The sequence below is a fragment of the Prinia subflava genome, chromosome 27 (assembly GCF_021018805.1).
Source record: "Prinia subflava isolate CZ2003 ecotype Zambia chromosome 27, Cam_Psub_1.2, whole genome shotgun sequence".
Taxonomy (NCBI): domain Eukaryota; kingdom Metazoa; phylum Chordata; class Aves; order Passeriformes; family Cisticolidae; genus Prinia; species Prinia subflava.
Genome location: NC_086273.1, coordinates 2,035,954 through 2,056,680, shown reverse-complemented (window position 1 = coordinate 2,056,680; position 20,727 = coordinate 2,035,954). Strand labels below are relative to the sequence as shown.

At 51.5% G+C, this 20,727-nt stretch overlaps 2 protein-coding genes across 3 annotated transcripts; both read left to right on the top strand.

Annotated features, from left to right (window-relative positions):
• The first annotated feature begins 158 nt into the window (after positions 1-158).
• On the top strand, positions 159-11,571 carry LOC134562323 (uncharacterized). Its single transcript, XM_063419704.1, has 7 exons — positions 159-164; positions 277-360; positions 473-811; positions 5,429-5,435; positions 5,532-6,111; positions 10,723-10,798; positions 11,173-11,571. The coding sequence occupies exons 1-7, from the start codon at positions 159-161 to the stop codon at positions 11,203-11,205; spliced, it is 1,125 nt and encodes a 374-aa protein (XP_063275774.1). The 3' UTR covers positions 11,206-11,571.
• Positions 11,572-13,427: 1,856 nt separating this feature from the next.
• Positions 13,428-18,454, top strand: LOC134562401 (uncharacterized). Of its 2 annotated transcripts, XM_063419782.1 has the most exons (7): positions 13,428-14,479; positions 14,733-15,046; positions 15,827-15,947; positions 16,589-16,669; positions 17,167-17,273; positions 17,627-17,740; positions 18,144-18,454. In XM_063419782.1, exons 1-4 carry the CDS (start codon positions 13,501-13,503, stop codon positions 16,597-16,599), a joined length of 1,425 nt encoding a protein of 474 aa, XP_063275852.1. In that variant the 5' UTR covers positions 13,428-13,500; the 3' UTR covers positions 16,600-16,669; positions 17,167-17,273; positions 17,627-17,740; positions 18,144-18,454. The 2 variants fall into 2 exon arrangements, with proteins under 2 accessions (XP_063275852.1, XP_063275853.1); XM_063419783.1 differs by lacking the exon at positions 17,627-17,740.
• The last annotated feature ends 2,273 nt before the right edge of the window (positions 18,455-20,727 follow it).

The window sequence follows — 20,727 nt, the reverse complement described above, 5'->3', positions numbered from 1 at the left end:
ACAACCACTGGCCGTTGTGTCAGCCCAGCCTTCACCTGCTCCAGGAGCACTCCTGTCACCCTGCTTGTCCCCTGCTCCCTGAGACCCCATCAGGCCTGAGCTGCCTGGACTGCCTGGATTTTCCCATCCATTGCTGCAGGATGTTCACTTTTGTTCTGATGAAGGTACAGGGTCATTCCATGGAGATGGACACACCTGGACTTCCTGGCTTGGCTAGAGTTCTGTGGGGATGGTGTGGGACAGGGACCCCACTCTGAGGTTTTGTACCCTCTGCAGGCTGTATCAGCCCTGAAAGCTGGCTGTTTTCTGGAGTGTGCCATCCGTCTCTGCTGCTGGATGCTCACAGATGTCCCAACAAAGGTACGGTGCCAATCCATGCAGGTGGACACCCCTGGACTTCCTGGCTGGGCTGCAGCTCTGTAGGAATGGTGTGGGACAGGGACCCCACTCTGAGGTTTTGCTACCTCTGCAGGCTGTGAGAGAGACAGAAGAAGAGATGGATGTGGATTTTCAGATGGATAGAGAGGAAGTAATGGAAGTGGATGGAGAAGAGAGCAAAGCAGAAGAGATGGAAGTGGATGTGGAGGAGGACAAAGTGGAAGCCATGGAAGTAGACCTAGATACAGAGGAGAAGATGGAGGTGGATGGAGATGAGACCAGTGAGGAAGAAATGGAGGTGGATTTGGAGGAGGAGACGGTAGAAGAAATGGAAGTGGATGTGGAAAAGGAGAAGGAGGAAGAAATGGAGGTAGATGTGGAAGAGGAGATCGAATACATGGATATTGATGTCAAAGATGAGGAGGAGCCCATGGTGCTGGGATGAAGACCGTGCCAGCAGCAGGACAGGCATGTGCTCCCCACAGGCAGAGTGGGTCCCCTGCTGCCAGGCTGGGGCTGGGCTGGGTGCTCCCTGCTCAGGGACACGGTGCCCTCTGCACTGGATGCTGGTGGCCGTCCCCGGCCTGCCCTGTGCTTGCTTTGGGCCACACAAGCCCCGTCCCAGCTGGGGCACAGCCCCCAGCCCCAGGCAGGCTCAGTTGTGGCAGCAGAGACCCTCTGTGCCAGCCTGTGCCAGCCTGGGAGCACATGGAACAGCCCTGGTGCCTGACTTGCACTCTCTTTTCCTCCAGGTCTGACAGAGATCCCGGGACAGAGATGCCACCCTTCTGTATATATGTTTTCGACTTTGTTGTTAGTTTTAGGATATAGGTGTTAGGTTTTGTCTGCTATAAATACGTTTCATATATATTTGTTAGATACGTTCTTCTGTAAATATGTTCTATAGATTGTTGTTGTTTACAAATATTCTTACAATGTAAATATGTTCTGTAGTTTATGTTTGTTGCTGTTCTTCTGTAAATAAACAATCTTTGTTTTACACAGCTCACTTCTCTTTGCATTTGCTTTGGGCACAGGCAGCATTTGCAAAGTTGTGGTCTCCTGTCTTGGGTTGAAAAATGTAACCAAAAATGGGTATTCTATTTTCATTTATTGAAACTAGTTGGGACATTTTGTTTTTCTATCCTCTTCCACCCTTTTCTTCCGAGGGACATCACCTTTTAATGGGCCATTGAAGGCCTCTCCCATCACTGACAACATTAGTTCATTCCATTGTGAGATGCTGCACCCAGTGGGAGGAGCCAAAGCCTTTCCACCAGCATAAAACCTGCAATCCCAAACACTAATGTAGCTGGTTTTGGGCGGAATTCTCAGAGGAAGACTGGACCCATCTCACCAGCACTGGACCCTTTGCTCTACAGGATCACCTCTACTCCACAGAAAACCTTCTGTTACTCCAGGAAGACTTCTTTGGACTTCAAACAACAGGGTTTCAGGGCATATCTCTGACTCTGTCAGGGTTTTCTAGGACTTTTGTTTGTTTGCTTGTTTGTTTCTTTGTACTACTATTTGTGTGCGGGATTTTTTATTGTTGTTTGTTTTTTTTTACTACTCCTAGTAAAAACCAGTTATTCTTATTCCCATATTTTTGCCTGAAAGCTTCTAATTGCAAAATTGTCATTTGGAGGGAGGGAAGGATTTTTTACATTCTCTATTCCAAGAGAAACTTCAGTTTTCCCTGGCAGATACCTGTCTTTTTAAACCAAGATAACCACACACCTCTCAGAGCTGTCCCTTCTATCCACCTCTCCCCGTCACTTCACAGACTTCACTCCAAGCAGTTTCTGAGAGAGCTCAGTAGCACATGGAATTTCATCCTGCTTTTCTTCATCTTCTCCTAAGCTGTCTCCACACACGGTGTGTGGGCTCTGACCCAGCACCAACATGTCACCTCCCTGACACTCGGGTTCAGGTCACAACTTTTCATCCAAAGCAGCAAAGAAATGATTCTCATTGGATCCCACACAGCTTTTGGGCACTTGGTGTGCCTGCAGCTCCAGCCCCAGCCCTGGTGCACAGGAATTTCAGGAGGACATACACAGAAGGCATCAGCCATTGACAGAAAAAACCAGCAGTTTGCATGGCCCAAATCCCTCACAGCACTGAAAACTGGTGGAACCCAGCCTCTGCATTGACACTTTGGCCTCTGTGCCTCACTTCTCCTCTCACTAAATTCCCCCCAGTTTCCCTCATGCTCACATTGCCAAGATCCTTAAAAGCAGCATGAGGAGCAGGGATAGATGATGGGAACTGTCCCAAGGCTCAACAAGGTTTCTCTTCTCAGGCCTGCCAAGTCCAGCCAAGGAGTGAGGAAAACCTGCATGAAAGAGATGTGCAATCAAAGCAGTAATCAAATTTAGGTTTAACGAGAGAAGAAGCTGAGGAGGTTTTCAGTGTTGGGAACAAGATCAGCAGCTGCAGGTACAGGGGGGATGTGACAAAAAGCTGAAAAGTCCTGAATACTTCACTCAGTAACAAACCCCACTGAAAGGGATCCCAGCAATCATCTCACAACGGGAGGAAATAACACAGGAAGAAAGGGCTGATGTGGAAAATTCATCTCCTCACATCCCCAGGGGCTCTCCACCCTTTTCCACTTCATACCTGGATGGAAAGGGGCTGCAGAGATGTGGGGTGTTTGTGCTTGGGAGCAGCAAATCCAAATGTTGAGGTGGCAGGGTGTGAGGGGTGCAAAACGGAGCTCTTACACATCCAGTGTTTCTGTTCTTGGAAGTCTTAAATTCTACCTTTCTGGTGGGATGAAATAATTGCTACTAATCCAATTTCCAAACTACCATGCATCAAGCTGACCCTATTTTAAGATGTGTTAAAAAACAGCAAACACACACAAATGTCTGCTCCTTTTCCATTTTCTCTGTTCAACATTTTATGACAGAAGACAGGAGAAAAAGATTCTTTTAGCAACAATGCTTTCAGGATTCTAAAAAGAATGTAACCAAGAATGTTCTGCTACAAAGATTTCTGACAAACACCCCAATAATCCTGAAGCAATGTTTTGTCTTACTTCCAACATAAATAACTTGATTATTTTGCTCCAAATGATAAGGGAATTGAATTTGGCTCCCTCAGCTTCAAAAGAAGTGTTTCTTCCTAGTTCTTCACAAAAAGGGACAAAACACTTTGTTGCAGCCAACTAAAGAAGTCTCTTTCCCCCTGAGCTGCACAATTTGTTACCAAGAGGCAACAAAACCCCAGGCAATTTCCAGTTCTTGTAGTTGAAGGGAAAAGCTCGGAGGATCGTAGCTGTGGCAGACACAGCGTGGGAGGAGCAGGGGATCTGCTGGGGGTTTTTGGGGTGGGGGACAGATTAAAGGAATGTTCAAGCTAAACCTGTCAGAACTCAAGACTCCATCCCTCAGAGGAGAAACTCCATTTGACTCAAATACCATTCAAATAAAAAAAAACCCCAAGAACGGTTGAGGCATTCCCCAAGCTCAGCTGAGCCATCAGGCACAACCCAAATCACTCTGCAGGCCCAGGGCAGCAGGTCCCTGGCATGGCTCTGGGATGCTCCCTTGGGAAGCCGCCTGCATCGCCCATGGGATTCACAAGATCTGCTTCTAAAGACCCCAACATCCAAAAGACTCCACATTCAAAGCCTTTCATTGGGGTTTCACTTCTCCATCTGTCTGTTGTCTCTAGGAAGCTGCTCCATGTCAACACCCTCCTGATGGGTGCAGATTTTCTCCGAATTTCCAGCCTGAACATGAACTTATTTCCATTCATTCTTCTGCAAGTACTGGGAGCTTGGACCTGATTTGCTCTTCCTCTCCTGGTGTGCATTTGTGCACATAAAGTGCCAAAGCCAAGAGCATTTCCTTCCTTAAATTATGTCATTTGTCCTTATTATTTCCTTCCCATAGAGTTGCATGAATTTGGTGCTAGCTCAACACTGAGAAATTTGACAGCACAAAGTCCAGTTTTCACACCGACTTCTCTGAGCTCTGGACCAAGCCTGCAGAGAAGGAAATACAGCAAAGAAATTCCAAAGAGAGGACCTAATAAAGATAATATAATGCCACATGCCTGTGTGTGCTGCAGGCAAGAACAGTGATGCTTATTAAATCACTACAAACAATTAAAGCAGCAGAGGGGAGGAAGACAGCGCTATCGTTTCCAGCTCCCCAGTCCTCCTCTGCCCCCAGCATGAATTTCATAAAGCACAATTCCCTCAGCAGAAATCCCTCAGCAATTGATTTCCTGCTCGTGGAATACAGCTGGCAGACACCCAGGCTTTCCTGGACAGAAAAGGAGAATTTGCCTTGATGTTTTTCCCAGCCATGCAGCTGTGATGTCAAATCCACCCTCCCTGCCCTGCCAGGAGATTCCTGAAGTGACATGTTCCTGTGGGGTGACAATGCTCTGGAGAAGCACAGAGATCTCTGTGTCAGTGAATGGAAGCCCCACAAGAGCAGATCCCTAATTCAGGCTCCATCTTTGTTCACAAGCAGTTTCCAGCAGAAAATTCTCAGTGGTTGCATTTCCCCGGAACAGCACATTTCAAGCACATTTTTCCCTTGAGCTTTTCTGCCTTCCACAAAAGCAGCATGCCCAGGATTGCTTTGGAGAAGAGCAAATAGCTTCAGCACAAAGAGGAGCACCAGGAAACAGAGCAAAACCAACAGCCCAGACCATCCAAACCCATTTACCGGCCCAGTGCCACATCTCCTGGACTCACCTGAATGCTCAGGGGAGTCTCAAAAGCCAACTGTTTTCTGAGAAACAGCTGTGCAAAAGAAAGGTAAATGGCAGGGGCAATCAGCCCCACACAAGCACCTCTGACAGGGTGTTATGGGTTAACACGGTTTGTTTTTTTAGTTAAAGAATAATGGGACTATTGCCCTGTCAGGACCTTGGATTTCTTTAGAAAAGCCGAGGACCTATCAAGCGCCAGTTCTTGACTATTGCCATGTGGTTTGACCACTGAGAAAACAGAATGCGACTTTTGGTAATAGCCATATAAAACGGAGGCTTTGTTGGAGCTCTCCCTCTCTTTTCTCCCGGTGAGCCGCCAGGTAACGTCGTGGGCCATGGCAGGGCCCGGCTTAGGCCCGCTCCGCCTTGGGCGGCCGGGCCCGGCCCAGCCGGGTCTCTGTGAGCCGCTGCCGCAGGGAGCGGCCCGGGCAGCCGAGCCCAGCTCCTCTTCTCTCCCGGCTGCCGCAGGGAGCGGCCCGGGCAGCCGAGCCCAGCTCCTCTTCTCTCCCGGCTGCCGCAGGGAGCGGCCCGGGCAGCCGAGCCCAGCTCCTCTTCTCTCCCGGCTGCCGCAGGGAGCGGCCCGGGCAGCCGAGCCCAGCTCCTCTTCTCTCCCGGCTGCCGCGGGGAGCGGCCCGGGCAGCCGAGCCCAGCTCCTCTTCTCTCCCGGCTGCCGCAGGGAGCGGCCCGGGCAGCCGAGCCCAGCTCCTCTTCTCTCCCGGCTGCCGCAGGGAGCGGCCCGGGCAGCCGAGCCCAGCTCCTCTTCTCTCCCGGCTGCCGGCGGGGGACACGGGGGGCTCTGGCTCCGCAGGGCTGGCCGCAGGCTGGATCAGATCGAGGGGTGGGTAAGAAAGCATCCACCCGCCTCCTCTACCAGCAGGGCTTTGAGATCTTTGCAGCTGCCGCCCGGCAAGAACCACACGAGCACCGCAGGCCTGGGCAAGCTTCAACTCTTTCCTGCCAGCAAATGGGACTCCCAGAGCACCAGCCCTTCCTGAGGTGAGAACAGACAAAGTGATTGGACTACAAAGGGACATAGCATGAAACTTCAAGGCAGTGAAGAGTGAGTGAAAAGACTGGAACAAAGGAGAAGTGGGCTAATTTGGCTGGATGTCTGTAGTACACTATGGATAATGGACATTTTGTTCTTGAGACATATGAATGCTGTTGGGGGCAATATAAAGCTCTAGTTAAAAGTGATAGGAAGCTCTTTGCTCCTAAGGAAAAGAAGATTTTTTTTTAGTTTTTGAGATGAAGATGATTTTGGAAATAGGAGAGAATCTTTGTTAATAGGAGAGAATATACTAGAATATACTAGAAAAGGCATCCTTAAACAGTACCCCTAATAAGCAGATGTGGCCCATATGCAGTGTTGGGAAAGCTGCTGTTGGGAAGGAGCTCACAAAGGCAGGTTCTTGGGCAGCTGTCTTTGTGAGAAATGAGATCCACAAGACAACTTTTATGTTGTTAGTGGAGAAATTCCATAGAAGGTTGTAAGAGAGACTCCTTTCCTAAAAGAACTGATGAAAGATTATATTTGAATGGTGAAACTGACTGAAAACTACAAGTTTTGTCTCTTTATGTTCTATGTGAGAAAGTAAACTATTGGTGGACGTTGTGAGAGTGCTTTGAAAGCTTTCATTTAATTTTTTTTCCCTCTTTCTTTTAGTGTGTGTTAATATTTTTTTTATCTTTCCGTTGACCCTGTTTTGCCTTTTCTCCTAATCTTATTTTCACAGTAAAAAAATATTTAAATCTCTACATAATTTGGGGTTTCTGTCCAGTTTTGAATTTAAAACCATTACAGGGGTCTGGCTGACCTTGGCATGGCAAGAGCTGCTTCTCCTCTGCCCCTGGAGCACTGGGGCTCTGTGCTTTCCTTCCTATGGCATGGAACTGTTCTTCTCCAGGCACAAATGGCCAAAACTGGGATTGCACCTCCAAGTTTCTGTATATCCAAGGGTTGTTCCCATATGAAACTTGCCAGGACAGACAGTTCTGGCTGGCCTTGGCCTCTTGGGGCCACCTTGCATCTGCCTTTGAAACACAGTGGGGCTTTGCTTTTCTTCCCATGGAATAAAGCAACTTTCAAGTCCAGGAGTCCATGGCCAAATTGGGAATCTGCCTCCAAATTTCCCTATATCCAAGTAGATCTCCCAGACAAAATCTGCCAGGACTGACAAGTCTCGCTTCCCTTGTCTTCCTGAGATCCTGCTCTCAGCTGCTTTGAAACACTGGGGATGTGCTTTTCTTCCTATGGAAAAGAACCATCCTTCTCCTCCAGGTGCCCATGGCCAAACTTGGAAGTTGGCCTCAAAAATTCCATCTATCCAAAGATTGCTCAGACAAAAGCTGCCAAGACAAACAAGTCTGGCTGACCTTGGCCTCTGGTGAGCACCTTTCATCTTTCAATACTGGAGTTCTGTGATTTCCTTCCATGGAAAAGAACCGTCCCTCTTGGCCAGGCGCTCTTGGCCTCAAGCACTTGACCACTGTAAAGGGACAAAGGAGCTCTGTGCAGAGTGGAGGGGACACTGAGGAGAGCAGAGGAGAGCCCTGGCAGGGATTGAAGGGTGGTTTCAGAGATGGTGGATCCTTTTGACATAGTAGAAAACAGGCAGAGAAAGAAAAGATTAATGCAAAGGGCAGCTGGGGAAGCTCAGACTGGACACCAGGAGAAAGGAATTTCCCTCCCAGGGCAGGGCTGTGGTGCAGCACATCCCCCAGAAGGAGTCTGGAGCAGCCCAAGGCTCTGTGTGCCCAGGCAGAGGCAGGCAGGACGCAGAGCTGTCAGCAAAGGAAGGGCCCAGCCAGGTGGGGCAGCCGGGGGATGAGGACAGCCTGCAGGGACAGAGGCGCAGGGCATGGACACCGTAGCACAGCCTGGGCTGCACAGGGCACAGGCATGGGCAGCAGCTGAAAGGCCCTGACACAGCCAACTCCTGCAGAACTTTGGCCGTGGCTGCTGGGCCTGGGCCTGAGGCCAGGAGGGGACAAGTGACCCTTGCAGGCCTGGGGCCTCCTTGCCTCCTTGTCCCTGCTCAGCAGCCAGAAGGCTGAGGAGGCAGTGCCCAGAGACTGTGTAAGGGAAGTAACAATTGATTTCATTTTTCTTAACTAAATGGTTACAAGAGCCATTTCGTTTTGCCAGCTGGGGGACCTTTTGCAGGTGGGGGGAGAGTTCTGGGGATCAAGAGCCCTTCTCTTTAGGGACACTGAGGATCAGGGGATCTGGGCCTGCTGCTCTGGGCAGATGAACCTGCCAACATCACCGCCTGCTGCTTTGGCTCCTCCTGGGGCTGCTCCTGCCCTGCAGACATGGGGACACTTGGGGGGTGGCTGTGACCTCTGGCCTGAGCAGCCTCTCCTGTGGCACCTTCCTCCTCCTCCATGGACACTGCAGGGCTGCTGCTGGCTGCAGTCCCCATCTGAGAGCTGGAGCAGCTGGAGCTCAGGTTCTTGGGGCTGGAGGAGCTGGAGCTGGATGTGGAGGAGCTGGAGCTGCTGCTGGCTTCTTGGCTCTCCTCCTCTGTGTCGGCTCAGGCAGGAACAGGACGGGACTGCTGAGGTAGCTGTTCTCAATCATTAATGGAGCATCAGTCTCATGACAGGGGTTGAGACAATTGGGAAAAAGCAACAGCACACAGCCAGCCCGTGACAGACCCTATTTTTTTTTTGTTACAAAGCATCTTATAAATTTTTCAGCCAGTAGTATACTGCTAAAGCTTACAGACAGTTGATTTAGCCAATCAATTATAGCACATGTACACCTGCTTCAAACAGTGCTCGCTTGTATGCTTCTCTATTAACAATACACAATACACTTATTAAGCTTAAGACCATTTCCTCTCTTGTCAGGCATACATTTCTGCAGTGCTAAGATTTATTCAAGCCAAATCTAGAAACTCAACCTTTGTTTCCCATGTCCTTGTTATAACACTGTATCTTCTCTCGTTTCAAATTCTTCAGTTGCACAAAATTCTGAATTCTCAGCTTCTTCTATCTGAGGCCTGCTTTTTCAGCTCCTAAAATCCTTTTTCCTTTTAGTGTTTCCCCCAGTCCTCATCTGCAGCAGCGTGAGAGCGCAGCAGCCTCTGGGCCTCTGAGCTGCAGTGTCTCAAATGCTGTCGATGGTGTCCTGGGCCAGTGGCACTGTGTGTTCCTCCAGGACTGCCTGCAAACTCTGGATCACGATCTCCGGGTCTGGCCCACACACGCAGAGCACGCACAGGATGCAGCTCTCTGCCAGCCACCACCGCTCCCCATACATGGCCTCCATCCTTTGGTGCAGCCAAGCCCACACAGGCTCCAGAAGTTCCCATTGCCAAGGGAAAAGCTGTGCCCAGAGCTCCGGCAGAACACCGCCGACAGCTCGGGCTGGTGGCTCTTGAGGAGAAGAGGGATGGGCTGGCACAGGGGCACGGGGATTGTCCTCGCCCTGGCCACCAGGAGGTCTCCCTGCCTGGCTCATGGCTGCTGGCAGCTCCTCAGGGCCTGGGATGACAATCTCCAGAGACTCGCCTGCCTTGTCAGAACACCTGACAGTCTCTATTGCTCTTGGGCAGAGTGGGCACAAGGATTTATCTGTGCCCACTGCAGGATGCAGTCCCAGCACAAACAGTGGCCACAGGGCAGAGCAGAAGCCATGTCGTCCCAGGTGTCCTGGCAGATGGCACAGTTGCCACCCATCTCTGTGGCCATTCTTGGCCTCGGCAGCACATGGGGAGAGCTGAGCATCAGGAGCTGCTCTCCATTGCTGGTGTCACAGCCTGCAGGAGAGGGGAGGAAGGAATGGCCAGGCTGCTGAAGAAGGACGTCCCCCAAGCCCCCTGAGTGCCGTGGCCACCCCAGGGGGATGTTTTCTTGCACAGCTCACCCTCAGCACTGCAAGCACCTGCAGTGCCTGGCTGCCCCAAGCAGGCAGGGCTGGGCAAACCCTGCTGGTTGCTCTGGGGCTGGCACTGGCACCTGCCAAGAACAGCCACCACTCTGCACCAGAGAAACCTGGCTCCATCCTCCACACCTCGCAGTCATGCTCAGGAGATCAGGCTAGAGCCAGACAGGCCTCAGCTCTGCCCATGTCTGAATAGAAGCTGGGAGGGATGAGATATCACAATCTGCCTCTCATTGATGTCACCCTGCATCAGCAGGCAATGTCCCCACCAGTGCATGTTGTCAGGAGAAAGAAGAAAATATTTTTTCTTGATTTCAACTTCTGCATTTTAGTGTTGCTCTCCCTTGGCCATCTGCATCATGTGTCCATGACCTTGTGTCTCATCCCCACTCCTGACACCTTGCTGAGGTTTTCTGTGAGGAGCAGAGTGGTGACACCAGTCAGCATGGGGTGCCTGTGGCTGGGTGATGCCTCCTCCTGTCACTGCCTTTCCCTGGGCAATGCTGGCATTTGGAGAACCTGGGTGCTGGTGGCCAGCCCTGGGCGAGTTTCCCACCCCTGTGGCTTGTGTCCCTGCTGCAAGGAGAAGCAGAAAGAAATGTTTTGCTCCAGCTGCATCCACTCGCACTGGGACTTGCCCACAGTGCCAGGTTCCTTTCCATTTCCCAAATTTTTTTTGTTTCTTGAAGCCAGTGCCTTTGTGCTTCTCCTCACAGCCTGAGGAAGGAGCTGCAGTTGTTGTCCCTCCAGAGTGGGGTACAAGGGCCACAGCTGTCCCAGTTTCAGAGACAGGTAAGTGACAAGAACACACCAAGATCATGCAGCAACAGCTGAATTTTATTGTTGGGCACCCCCTTCTATAGGGGCTTCAAATTTCCCTTACCGATAGAATTGGTGAAGGGTCTTAACTCTGCCCAGCTCACTGGCCAATGATATGGGAGCAGTCCTGATTCAAAGGGATTGGCTGGGGTCCCCTTTTGGAGTTGGAATCTGACCTATCAGTGACAGGCTTGGCAATTTGTTTTCTTCTATCTTCTAACAAGCTAGGCTGATGGAGTTGGTGTCTGTTAAGCCAAATTTTCTGTGCAGCTGGGGACCAGCTATAGCTGTCACAGTTCCCCCTTTCTGCTTTAAAAAATGTCGTTTTCTTTGTCATCCCTCTGCAGGTGCCTTGCAGACAGGATGACAGGACAGCATGATGACACAGATGATTCTACCTAACTTGACAAGCCCAGCCTCTCCCAGCCAGTGATGCATCCCACACAGCGCTGAAGATGGAACATTCCTGTGGAGGAGCTGTCAAACGGGATTCCCAACAATACAGGTTTTCAACTTGGTAACCTCCAGGCTTATTACTTGAGAGTTACAAACTTGCATCTTAACTCTAAAATCAAGAAACCTTTAAGCCTTAGAGCAGTGGGAAAACTAATCAACAGGGAAAACAATCTGTTTTAATTTGGGTTCCTTAACTCACATCCACAGACAAATCCTCAACTCCTCAGATATGAATCTATCAAATCTTTGTGTCCTTAAAGAGATAAAATCTTTAAATAAACTTGTCAGCCTAAAAAGTCCCAGATCTCTATGCAGTTTCAATCCTTGCTCCTTGATGTCTGCCGGGGCATCGGCGGAAGGGCCCTGCCTCTGGTCCCCAGCAGGATGTGGGGCACGGCAGACACACCTGGCAGGGATCCATCATGTTCTGTGTCCGTACAAACACAACATACCCATGTCCCCAGTCATGAGGTCCCACGGACCTGCCCACTTATTAGTGACAGAATCTTTTAGCATTACCATAGGTTTAGGTGTCTGAGCATCACCAGATACCTGCAGTGATAGGAAATTATCTCAAATTACTGTATTCTGGGATTGTTCTGGCACTGTTAAGTGATTCAAGGTATTAACAGCTTTTGCTACTCTGCTCTTTGTTCGAGTCTGAGTACTCTTAACTTAGGTTTTATCACTATGGTATTCTGTTGAGATTAAGTTTTATTATTTCTTTCTGTCAAAGTTCATTTACATCAGTTTTGAGTGTTATTTAATCTGAATTCTTATAGATTTTACTGGTAAACTGTTCATTGTTTTCTTTTGTTTCCTTATACTGTCATGGACACATAAGTTTTGGAAAATGTTATCTCAATTTTTTCAGATTGTTATGACTGATCTATTTTTAGGAGAAAGAATTACAGAAGACCTCGCCCCTGAGAAGTCACAGCCGTGTTTTGAGAGAGAGAAAAGGATGGGTTTGCTGGTGAGGAGAAGAGCCTGAGGAAGACAGAACTGTCCAAGTACTGAAGGAATGATTTGGAAAGACTAGAGGACTGACCAAATCAGTCAAGGAGAGAGAGGGAGAGACTTGCTGCTGTGAGGAATCTGCTGTCCACAGTTTGGGGAGGATCCCTGGGAAATGGCCTGATCTGTTAGCCCAGCAGAGGGAAGTTCCCCAAAAGGTAGGAAAAGGTTTTCTAGGAGCAACAGATTATGACAATACTTCTGCAGGAAAAAAAAAAAAAAAAAAAAAAAAAAAAAAAAAAAAAAAGAACAAAAATGAAAAAGATAATTGAAGCATTTGGAAAAGTTCCCGGACAGAAATTTCTGGCCCAACATGACAACTCCAAAGTCTCTGTGGTGTGTCAAGAAACTGAGGAATGAACCTGCAAGGCTTGGATACACTACATTTGTGTCTATACCCCAAAGCACAGTCAGGTCCCCAACAAGACTTCGAGGACAAACCTTCTCCCTTCACCTCTCCACACCAGCTCTAGGCAGTCTCTGTCCACTGCAAGATCTCCTTTGTCAGTCTGCATTGACAAGGGTTGGCTGCAGGAGGCATTTGCACTGGAACTCCCACCAGATGCGGGGGGAACAAAGCAGCAATTCCTGAGGAAAGAAAAAGGCAACGCCACTTGGGAAGACACCAGCGCGAGTTCCCTACAGCTGTAGGCCTTGAATCCCTTGCACAAAGTACATCCATCCATGGGGCAGCCCTATTGACAATAGTGACAAAATTGCTGCCCCTTCCTGCTGCTGTTGCTGACACCAAATCATGAGGAATGTGCCAACCCTGCTAAAGACAGGCAGAGATGGTGAGAAAAAACCAGCTAGTCCGCTGAGAAGGAGGCCAAAAGAATGCTTTCTAATCTCCCCTTTCCATCCTTTCCCCAGCCACGACAGAGGAATGTCCTTTTCCTCTGTCACCCACAGTGACCCAGGCCCAGGCTGCAGCGTGGGGGCAGAGTCCGCCACAGCTCGCAGAGCCCGCCCTCCCCAGGGGCTTCCCTTCCCTTGCCGTGCGGTGCAGGGCCAGCCCCGGGAGCCCCCGGCCCCGCACGGAGCCCGCAGCCTCGGCTCCGCGGCGCTCGTCCCCGCCGGGTCCGGCCCGCGCCGGGGCCGCGCTGGGCGCGCGTGGGGCCGAGCGCAGCGCCCCCCGCAGGCCGCGCGCCGCCGGCGCAGCCGCGGCCGTTGCGCCCCGGGCGTTGCGGCGACAGTCGGCGATGGAAGCCACGGCGGAGCTGCCGCTGCCCGCCGGGCTCCGCGCCCGCACCTTCCCCGCCAAGCTGTGGCGCCTGCTGAACAGCCCCCGCGTCCGCTCCCTGCGCTGGGACAGCCGCGCCCAGGGGCTGCTCGTACACCGCTGCCTCTTCGAGCGGGAGCTGCTCAGCCCGGGCGGCGCCCAGGGGCCGGCCCCGGGCACCTTCAGGGCCACGCAGTTCCGCAGCTTCGTGCGCCAGCTCTACCGCTACGGCTTCCACAAGGTGCCGGGCCGAACTGGCGTGGCTGCGGCGGGCGATGCCGGGGCCTGGCTGCACTACAGCAACCCCTGGTTTCGCCGCGACCGCCCCGACCTCCTGCTCCGCATCAGGCGCCGGACCGCAGCCAACAGGCAGCGGCGGGTGGCGGGGCGGGAGGGGCGCTGCCCCCGGCCCTGCGGCTCCCGGCAGCTCCCCAGGGCGCGGCCGCTGCTGCTGGGCGGGCGGGACGGGCACAGTCGCTTCACGGCGCTGCCCGGGGAGCGGCCGCCGCTGCCGCCCGGGCGCCCGCCCAGCGCCTTCCTCCCACTGCACAGGGAGCGGGGCCCGGACGGGCGGGAGCTGCGCTGCCCCCGGCCCGGCCGCTTCCAGCAGCTGCCCCGGGAGCGGCCGCCGCTCGCCCGGCGCCTGCCCTGCGGCTTCCACCTGCTGCACAGGGCCCGGCCGGGGCCGGCCCGGCGGGAGGGGCCGAGCCGCTTCCAGGAGCTCTACGGGGAGCGGCCGCTGCCCGCCCAGCGGGAGGTGCTCCGGATCCCGCCCTGCCACTTCCTCGGGCTCCACGGGGAGCGGCTGTGGCTGCTCGGGCGGGAGGGGCCCCCCGACCGCTTCCAGGAGCTCTACGGGGAGCAGCCGCCTCCGCTGGACCGGGAGGTGCTCAGGATCCAGCCCTGCAGCTTCCCGCAGCTCCACGGGGAGCAGCAGCCCCCAGCCTGCAGGCCACCAGGTAGGAAAAGAGTTCTAGCCTTGCTTTTCCAAAAGGTCATGAGAAATGACCGTTTGAAGTATTCTTCCACGGTGCTCTGTCCTTCTGAGACAGAAATTGTCAAGCCTACTAGGAAGGGGCACCTAGAAAGTCCCAAGAGTCTCTGCCTGCTTTTCCTGGGTGCTTCCTGTAATGTTTGATCCAAGGTAGCAGTAGAGCTCTGTGTCCCAAAGCCACATTCTGCAGCCTGACCCGCGTGTTTGGATTCTTGCAGCTGCTCCGGGCACTTCAGCCCCCAGTGCTCCAGCTGGCAGTGCTGGCTGTGCAGCATCACCGGCCTCCAGCTCAGTGCAGAGTGCACCTGTGAAAGAGGAGTCACCACCACTGGATCTGGGCCTTGAATTGGAGAAAATGATCAGGGAGATCAGGAGATCCCTGTCTGAAAGGTCTCCAGCATCATCGGCCTCCAGATCAGCACAGAGTGCACCTGCAGCAGAGGAGTCACCACCACTGGATCTGGGCCTTCAGGTGGAGAAGATGATCCGGGAGATCAGGAGCTCCCTGCCTGAGAGGTCTCCCTCTGCTCAGGTAACCCCCTTGGATGGGAATGAAAGAGGCTGGACTGAGAGCTTTTGAACGTTGTTACATGGCATAGAAGCAAAGGTTTGTTGAATTGAATTTTTTAGATAATAATTAGACAACTAAATTCTTATTTAGTTATCTAATTATTCTTGGTCATGCCTTTCAGGTTGGTTTTATTTTCTACCCTCCAAATTTACAGATTTTTTTTCCTGGAAAATATGGTCCTGGAAATACCCATGGTCCATAAATGTTTGCCTGGTTCCTACATCTGGGGCAGCAGCAGAGGGCTCCAAAAAGCACCACCTTGTGAAGGATTGTCTGAGCAGTTGGGTGGGGCTGGTGGGATTCCCAGGCAGAAATGTGTGCTTTGCCTGAGGGTTTGCAGCTCAGCCCTGGGCAGTGCTGGAGCGAGCTCTGCCCTTGCTGACAGCCACGCTGGCAACAAGGAGAGCCCCTGGCTTTGTGCTGGCTGATTTCTTACAGCTCCTGGGATAAGCCAGGCTCAGAGCGTGAGGGCACGTCTCCTCACTTGGTGTCTTCTGGTTTTCTGCACTCACATTTTGCCTCCAAGGTCATTTTGGAAGAGTTTACATTTTTCAGTTTCACTTGGCCACCCAAATCCAGAGTTGAAAAGGCTTGTCATGTGAACCATGTGGGCAGTGAGGCAGTGGGCCTCGTGTTCCATGGCCTTTGGGAGTGGAGAAGAACAGTTACTGTATCCCTGATGTGATTCCAAGAAAATCCTGAGTGATCTTTGGGTTCCTCTCTTTCTGTTTTTCTTTCTAGGGGAATATTAATGTTGCCCCTGAGCCTTCAGGAGAGGACACTTTGAACAGGGCTGCAGCAGAGGAAGCTCCATCTGGCACCGAGAGCTGCAGGAACAGTTCCCCAGAGCCCGAGGAGCCTGGTAAGGAGAGAGCCCACACTGGTTTAGAGAGGTGTGAGACGGCTGCTCTGAGCCTGCCTGGCACAGGAAGGGAGATCAGAAGAGTTGAGTTCTTGTCTGCAGGGCTGGTGCTTCCTGGTGCCTTTAGTTCCAATCCTGCACTGGCACAAGCTCCCTGAGCCCTGCCCTCTCCACGCTTCTCCAGAGGCTCTGACACTGAGTCCTCTGCTGGGGCAGGAGAGCAGGGACCAAACCTGCCCTTGTGGGAGCTGTGTCACCAACCCACGTGTCCCAGTTTGGGTTGTAACTCAGCTCACAGCACCCTTCAGCTTCAGCCATTTCAGCCAGGACTGAGGCCTCTCTGTCAGCACAGAGCAAGAACAGGGCTGGGCTTCTTTGGGGGAGCTGGGACTGTCTGTGTTTCCAGCTCTCATGGTGCCATTTGCACTGCAAGTGCTGAGACTTTATCGAGGTACTTCAATGCTTTACACAGTTTTGGAAACTTGGAAGGATCCCTGTTCTCTGAAGAGCAGGCTTCAAATTCCCGAGTGAGAGTCTGCCTTGCAGGCTGTCTTTTACAGTCCCTGATAGAAGGACAAATGCTGCCTAAGGGAAACGTGCACAAGGGCCAATATTGACTCTGTGTTCTCTTTTCTTCCCAGATCCCGTGTGATCAACCTCTCCTGGAGGGGTGCCCTGCATGGCAGGAAGAGACAGAGGGAGAGCCTGTGACTACCAGGCAGGTAGAATCCCTCTGTCTATTCTGATGTGTTTACAATCATATAGTTACATTTATCTATCTATATGATTGTTATTTGTATAGTATATTTATAGATATACTATAGATATTTTAAATATATATAGATACATATATATAGATATATGTATATAAATATACAGTATATTTATAGATAGACAGTTGTGTTTGTATGCCTATATAGTTATAGACCTATAGAGGCAATATTTTATATATATACATATTTTTAAATTTGTATAGTTGTAGTCATGTATGCATAGTTATAGATATACAGAACAACACATCTATGGGGATAGTTATATTTATATATATATAGTTATATTTATAAATGTGCATAGTTACTATACTTTTAGCTACATGGGTGTTTAGATACATAGGTTAATATCTGTATAGGTATAGGCCAGTTTTTAACCTCTTTGCCTCTCTCCCTTCTTGCTTTTCCCCCTGTGCCCCTGTGTCCCCTGTCCCTGTGCTGGGTCCGAGCTGGGGCCGGGCCGGGCGGAGCAGCAGTTCCAGCCCCGGGTGTCCCTGGAGCGGTGGGAGCTGCCGGTGGCCCCAGGCAGGGTCCCCTGAGGAGCTGCTGAAGGACGGTGAGACAGAGGGGCCTGAGGGGGCTGAGGAGGCGCTGACGCTGCAGGGACGGTGACCTTGGGGTGCTGGGGACACTGAGGGCTGTGGGGGAGCAGAGGGCCATGGTGGCACTGAGGGGACAGGGAAGGGCCACAGGCTGAGGGGTGGTGGGTGTGAGGGGCCGGGATGGCTCAGAAGGGATTGAGTGGGGTGAGAGGACTGTGAGGGGCTGCAGAAACTGAAGGGGCCGGGGCTTTGCTGAGGGGACGGTGGGGCTGAGGGGATGGAGGGGCCAGCAGGGAGCACAGAGGGCTCCGGGCCTGCAGCTGTGCCGGCCTTGGGAGCAATTGCAGAGCCTCCCCTTTTGCCACAGCTGCCCTGCAGAGCCTGAGGACAGGCGGAGACTGGCAGGAGGCAGCAGGGAGAAGCTGCAGGCCGGCAGCAGGAGCAGGGAGCAGGGAGCTGCTGCTGCCAGCCGAGAGGCCGGGTGAGGCCGCAGGGCCGCTGAGGCCGGCTGGGGCTGAGGGTGGCGCGGGCTTTGGCCGTGGGCAGTGCCCGGCGGGGCAGGAGCGGGCCCTGCCCGTGCTGGGGCTGCTCAGCGCAGCTGCCCCGGCCGGCACAGGGGCTGTCCTGGGCAAGGCAGCTGTGCCGGCAGGGCCCGGCAGCTGTGCCGGCCGTGCCGGGCTGCCGGCGGCTGCGGGACAGCCCCGCCGCGGCTGCGCTCACCACAGCCCGGCCCGCTCGGCTGCTGCTTCTTTCCAACCCTCCTGGGGAGGCGCTGGGCTTGGCCCTGCCCTGACTGAAGGGCAGGGGCTGCCAAGGGAAACGTCCCCATCCTCACTCGGGGCTCCCTTTGCTTCCCACATGTCCCCTCTGCTGTCCCTGTCCAGGAGAGCTGCTCTGCACGGGAGGAAGCAAGGACGGAGGGAAAGGCTTTGAAGATGGGGCGCTGGAATCCCTCTGCTTCGAGTTCTATTTAAAGATCTTTGGACTTGAACATAGAGAGGGATAATGATATGGATATTTATATATGTGGGTTTTAATTTGTATAGTAATATTTCTACATGTTTATTGTTATATTTATCACTGTATGCTATGCATATATGTGTGTATATATGCATACATGTTTGTAATTACATGTATTTTTATATATGTGTCTAGGTATTCGTATATATAAGTATGATATTCTGTGTTTAGTTCTATTTCCTTTCTATACAGTTATGTAGTTATTTCTATTGATGTCGTAGTTATACAGCTCTTTCAATAGCTGTATTGGTATTTGTATAAGTAAATATCTATTGTTATATTTATATATATGTATTGATCTATTTGTGGATATAATTCTATTTACATATATAGGGAGATTTGTATTGATTGAGTTCTTGGTAGAGGGTTTTTTGATAGAGATACTGATATTTTTGTATTCCTAGATGGGCTTTAAGCTTTCAGTAATATGTAATAAATTAAGTTGTTAAATGCCTAATTGATCTTTGTGTATAGTGAGTTGTTGTAGAGGTTGGCAATAAATTAGGTTTTTGTTAACTGAAGTTGGTCTTTGTATATTTTAACATAGCAGTGTTATAAAAATCTAATAAATTCCTTTTTTCAACTTAAACTGAGATCAGCATCGTTCTATAATGTCAGTGTGGGTGTAGCAATTAGTAATAAATTATATTTTTCATGTGAAATCAATTCTTGTCTATTTGTGTTTCAGCAGTGCAGCTGTAGCAATCTGCACGAAATTACAATTGTCAGCTAGGATGGGTGTTTTGTGATTTGTGCTATCCAGAGCAGTGAGCAGATGTAAATGCTGGAGGATTTTGGCCATGGGATTCTCCATCCATGCCCAGCACATCATCCCCTTGCCCTCAGGCTGGGCAAGGAAAGCGCAGATTTGGGATGGCAGCAGAGCCACACGTTGGCTCAGAACTCGCTGCAAAGGCTGCTGAGAAAACTCCAGGACTGCACGGAGCGTACAGCTCCAACCAGAGCCCCCGGGGAGGACAAATCCACCCCCACGGCACGGGCAGCTCTTTAGGAAGCGCTCCAAGTGTCCCCTGAAGGTCATCCTGGAGCCCAGAAGCCAACAGGGATCCTGAGCCAGCCCCGCTGCCTTTGGCAGCCCTTGGGCAAATGAGCTGCAGCCAGGGGGAGGCAGCAGTGACTGTGGCTGCTGCAGGCTGGGCATGCAGGAAGGGCCGTGGACACTTGTGCTGAGATGCTCCAGGATCCAGAAGGGTGGGGAGAACTGGGAAACAACAAGTTCTCCCAGGCACTGCAAGGATGGAAGCCCTTGGTGGGAAGTTCCCTGGAGGAACTCCCAGGGCAGCTGCTGCTGGGATCAGCAGGAGCACAAGGCAGCAGGATCTGCTCCTTTTCCTGGCTCTGTGTGCAGGGCACAGGCTGGGATGGCCCCTGCTCCCACAGAGCCCTTGCCCATGGAGGCTGCAGGGTAAAAGCAATCCCATGGCAAAGAGAGGCTTGGCAGCTGAAGCCCAGTGCCCTTGTGTTTGGGGCTTGAATGGCTCTCCTGCCAAAGCACAGCAGGGAACCGGGGCTTGGGCAGGCAGAGCCTTTAGAGGGAAAGAGAGATCAGGCACTGACATGCCTGAAACTCCTTCAGCTTGATTCTTTTGTAGAAGGAGAAATAAGCCAGCTGGGCAGAGGCACATGCAGTCCTTTGAAAAAACACGATGTCTAACAAATCCTGTGGGAGAAGAAAAATAGGCAGCAACCTTGCCTTGTTTTCATGGCCTGCATCTTCTGCAGAGGAGACAATGGGATGGACAGGAGGGGAGGGGAGGAATAACTGTGATAACCCAGTCTGCCTTGCTGTGTCCTGATATACTCTGTGCCACTGAACATTAGAGGTAATGCCAGATTCCTATTTACCATCAGGGCACACTTCTGCTTCATTGCAAACCTGCCTCAGTGTGGAGAAAATCAGCTTAATTTATTGTCAGTTTAAGTAGATGTGGTGAGAAACCCTTAAATGCATTAAAACAGCTTTTCTAACCTCCTTATCCAGAGGGAATTTTGTGTTGCATTTTCTTCATTGTATGCACAACATTTTGGAGTTGTTCTGTATCCTTCAGGGAGGTATCCAACAGTACTCAGAAAAAGAAAAGGGGATTATGGCATTCATTCTCTTTTAACACAGATTTGCACTAAGCTGCAGCTTAAACTTAGTAAGGAGAATGTTAGATATTCTTTAGTCATGCAGTGTGGAATAAATGCTGTAGGAACAGCCACAATCCCAGCTGTAAGAACAGCCTGTTCTTGGTCTCAACAGGACATTGTGTACAAGAAAGCACCACAATCTTAATGATTCACCTCGTAGGTAAAACCAGAATGGTTCATGGTGTAAAACTACCAGCTGATGGAAAGAACCAATGTCCCAGGGCTGGGGCAGAAGCCTGGGAGTCCAAGGCTTGGAAAAGGAGCTGTCAAAGGCAGCCCAAGGTGCAGGCAGGC

Excerpts from the sequence above, each read along its gene's own strand:
- LOC134562401 (XM_063419783.1), top strand. The coding sequence starts at position 13,501 with ATGGAAGCCACGGCGGAGCTGCCGCTGCCCGCCGGGCTCCGCGCCCGC. Across the intron at positions 14,480-14,732 it reads CCCAGCCTGCAGGCCACCAG|CTGCTCCGGGCACTTCAGCC; the intron begins GTAGGAAAAGAG and ends GGATTCTTGCAG. Across the intron at positions 15,047-15,826 it reads AGAGGTCTCCCTCTGCTCAG|GGGAATATTAATGTTGCCCC; the intron begins GTAACCCCCTTG and ends TTTTCTTTCTAG.
- LOC134562323 (XM_063419704.1), top strand. Across the intron at positions 361-472 it reads TCACAGATGTCCCAACAAAG|GCTGTGAGAGAGACAGAAGA; the intron begins GTACGGTGCCAA and ends CTACCTCTGCAG. Across the intron at positions 10,799-11,172 it reads TGTCCCAGTTTCAGAGACAG|GTGCCTTGCAGACAGGATGA; the intron begins GTAAGTGACAAG and ends ATCCCTCTGCAG.